This window comes from Priapulus caudatus, unplaced genomic scaffold (genome assembly GCF_000485595.1).
Source record: "Priapulus caudatus unplaced genomic scaffold, Priapulus_caudatus-5.0.1 Scaffold1119, whole genome shotgun sequence".
NCBI classification, from domain to species: Eukaryota; Metazoa; Priapulida; class Priapulimorpha; order Priapulimorphida; family Priapulidae; genus Priapulus; species Priapulus caudatus.
In genome coordinates this window covers 35,866-39,783 of record NW_014578180.1, presented here as the reverse complement: position 1 = coordinate 39,783, position 3,918 = coordinate 35,866, and the positions used below count along the sequence as shown (strand labels likewise).

Sequence of the window (3,918 nt, the reverse complement as noted above, 5' to 3'; positions counted from 1 at the left end):
AAAAATGAGCACCATTTGAGCACACATTTAGTCAAGCAGCAATAGCTAAAAACTATAGGGAATTTTGCCTGCGCTTTGTATACCAGCAATTAATGCAGAATGATTCAAGCACTTCCCTTCTTTTTCAGATATCAAAGCTAGTTTTGTTACCATGTATGAGGGGGGAATGGGGGGGGGGTACATTCCCACTTTCCCAGCAAAAAACACCCCACATCCCAGTTCCCAGTAAAATAAAATCCTAATTCCCAGTTCCCAGGAAATTATGTAGACATGTTTCAGGAAATTCAATAGTTTAGGTTTTCAAACACAACATAGATACTAATATTTACATACTATTATTTATCTGGGGTCTACATAAATCGAATTAGCGCAGAATAAATAATAATTAAAAAAAACTAAATAAAAATATTAGCGCAAAAATTTAAATCTCGACGAATTGACACAATTGTCCCAGATCCCAGACAATTTTAGAAGGTCTTTCCCACGTCACGATGGACTTCTGTTCCCAAATCACGGAAAATTTATCTGACATTTCCCAGTTCCCAGGTAAATAAAATGGCCAATCCCGCGTCCCGAAAATACCCGTTCCCCCCTCATGTATAATTTTGATCTCCTTCAAGTCCTAGCTGTCAATGAATCTGAAGAAAAAGAAAACAAATAAAGAATATAGCCAAATTCCATCAAATTTTTTTTGTATTTTTTAGCGCAAAATTTCAAAGAGCACTTTGAAATCTAGACCGTATTTTCCAATACGGCAAATACGGTCTGAATCCGCCCCTGTCGCCCCAATACATACATGTTTGCTGGGTCTCTCTCGCTCTCTCTCTCTCTCTCTCTCTCTCTCTCTCTCACTCACACACACACACACACACACACACACACACACACACACACACACACACACACACACTGCAATCAGCAGAGCGTCCCGTTGCGCAATCATGCGTGTACGTGTGGCAAGATCACTGTGTGTGATGGATGTCTGGACGCGTAGCCTAGCGGCTCCTCATCCGGAACCGGGCGCGCAGCCACGGCCTTTATTTATAGCATTAATCAGAAAATAGCCTACATTACTGTTTTACCTGAAGGATATCATGCCATTATTTTTCGACATTTTACAAATTTGAAATCGAGAATGCAAGCGTGAAACATGACATTGATTTTCAAACAAAATTTGTGAGGGCTAGTAAATTATCAGATTATGGTGAGGGCTAGTAAAAAATTGCTGTTACCAGCCCTCTGGGCCGGTGCCAAAAAATCTTAATTTTGTGCCCTGAGTACGTATATGCGAAAACACATTTGCTGGGACCTAAACTATCTTTGATCCAACCTTACATGTCCCAGCTGCTTCGTCATGGCTGCCTCTGCTGGCGCAACGGCGTTGAGAGCAGCCGGGCTCGTAATTTTTCGTCGGCACGGCGATAAAAAAATCACTGAATACCTTCTGATGCAAACATCGTACGGCAACCATCATTGGACGCCGCCGAAGGGTCATGTGGACCCGGGCGAATCCGACATGGAAACTGCGCTCCGGGAGACGAAAGAGGAGTCCGGACTCCAGCGGAACAGTTTTCATGTGGTCGACGAGTTCCGACGGGAGCTGTGTTACGACGTGTTCAGCGTTCCGAAGACGGTCGTTTACTGGCTGGCCGAGTTGATCGAGCCAGAGCCACTGACGCCCATCAAACTGTCGGCCGAACATCAGGCTTATGACTGGTTGCAGGTATAGTCTCAATACCAACAAGGGTAGATCCAACAAACACAACGACTGTAACAAGAATAAATGTACCACTAACCTTGCCCGACCAGGCTCTAGGACTGTTCCACGTCGTAGGAAACTTCTTGCCACATATAGTGAGAAGCGAGAAGGTAACTTGTAGCTAAACCTAATCCTAACCTTCTTGCTTGTCATTACATATGTGATTTCTCTAACGGCGTGAAATGGTCGTATAGACTGGTCAAGTGCAGGTGCAGTTGTAGCTCTAGACCAATAAATGCGCCCTAGAAACCTAAAGCAGGGGGCACACGAGCGATAGTTTTCGCCGATCGCCGCGATCACAAATCGTCGGTGGAATTTTACGCCCAATCACGAACGGGCACACTGCAATATAACTCGAGACCGTACGCCAACGCATCCTACAAATCCATCGATCATGTGGCCTGTAGAATATGGCGCCATCCAGCAAGCGAAAGTTTGCTGTGGTCGCTGCAATTTATTTGTTATTAAAATGGCGTTCAAGATAAAGAAATCGCTGGTTGAATCGAAAATCATGGTCCAAAAGCTGGATTAATGCACTGGGAAAGCCTCCTTATCTTTCGTTCATGCTTCAGTCATGGTTGCAGCCATTTTTCTATCACGTGACATTGCAAACTCTGATTGGTTTCTAAAAATGGGTTCGCTCGATTGTGTTTGCCACAGTGGCCACACGAGCGATTTTCTGGTCACACTAGTGATTTTCTCAGTGATCTGATTGCCGGAGAAATAAAATCGAGCGAAAATATCAAACATGTTTGATACTTGCGATTGATCGTGCGACTGGATTCGCCGTACTCAGTCCCCGTTGCTGTAGCGGGCACGAGAGCGAATTTTTGAAGCGATTTCCAAATCGCTCGCGATCGGGCGAAAAATATTCGCTCGTGTGCCCCCAAAGTAATCAGACGCTATTCTAGGACTGTCGCCTAGAAGTTATTTGAGCTTGTTGCGTACAGGGGCAATTTCTCAGTTTCTGTTGTGTGTGCGGTCTATACGTAGGTAATGATTACTCATGTCTTTTCTCTTTCTGGCAGCTAGAGGATGCGTGCAGCAGAGCGGGTTACGAAGAGATGCAGTCCTTACTGCGAGAAGCAGATGCCTTCATCAACTTACGTCTGTAGAATCGCGGAGGCAGTGGCGGATCGTCGACATGAATTTGTAGAGTCATCTCTGCATCTGCCTACGCTCCCCCAGCAAAGCCGCTACAAGAAACAAAGAAGAAATCGTTAGAACAAAGGTCTGCGTCGAAATCGCACGCTGATCCCAATCGAGCAGTCGGCAAAATGGCGCAGCACGTCGTGTGGACGTGTCGAAATGGATTTACAGATGCTCTTGTGTTCATGCTGGCGGCGAAGGTTGTGACATCACCGTCGACCGAGGAGTGAAATCGTCGTTTGTCATACGGGCTAGCCTCTAAATGTTGAAGAGAGTTGAAAGTTGTGTAGGATCGTTGCCCTTACGTGGTGCAGCCCTTATATGGAGCAGCCCTTACGTGGAGTTAGGCTGGGAATGTTGGGAACATGTGCGGCTATTGTGAGAGATGAGAAGGGATCCTGAATATAAGTGTCATGGTGGATTTGATCAACTGCATTTATAGCTCATATCATTGCATATCATAGTTTTGCATCGACGTACGTGTGCATACATGCACATTTTCCTAACTTGTATTTAGAATTATAATGCTATAACACTTGCTCTGTTGTGTACGTCTGGCTTTAACAATATGCCTATAACGTATCTAAACCTAACGTATCTAAATCTAACTAAAAGGAGTTGGCGTCAGGAAGGGCATCCGGCTGTAAAACTTTTGCTCCAAAACCATTCCGTGAAGGAATAAAACTGTCTAACCCCGAAAGGGAAAACGGACATTAAACTGATTATATATTATCATGTATAATATATAATACTTGTCTAGTAAATAAACATTAACGATTAATATGAAATTCTGATGTTTTTTGACTTTGTGATTTAATTCTCTGAAGCAGCGGTAATAGCAATTAAGCACACAGCATACGTCTGGGTGAATATCTTTCTCTCTTACAGTCCTAATTTACATTGGTAATCTTATTGGTTTACAGCAGTGGTAGGCAAACTTTTCAAAGCGAAGGCCGCATCAGTGGGCCATGAAAAGTTAAAGGGCCGCACTTTTTAAAATCGGGCGGTGC

At 44.1% G+C, this 3,918-nt stretch overlaps 1 protein-coding gene across 2 annotated transcripts in view; it reads left to right on the top strand.

Moving 5' to 3' along the window:
- LOC106815459 (bis(5'-nucleosyl)-tetraphosphatase [asymmetrical]-like) overlaps positions 1 to 3,696 on the top strand; it is an 8,765-nt gene extending 5,069 nt beyond the window's left edge. For both annotated transcript variants that reach the window (XM_014819919.1, XM_014819920.1), the window contains exons 2-3: positions 1,345 to 1,723; positions 2,788 to 3,696. In XM_014819919.1, coding sequence (XP_014675405.1) covers positions 1,355 to 1,723; positions 2,788 to 2,874 — 456 coding nt within the window. In that variant the 5' untranslated portion in view covers positions 1,345 to 1,354 and the 3' untranslated portion in view covers positions 2,875 to 3,696. The remainder of the gene's footprint in view (positions 1 to 1,344; positions 1,724 to 2,787) is intronic.
- The last annotated feature ends 222 nt before the right edge of the window (positions 3,697 to 3,918 follow it).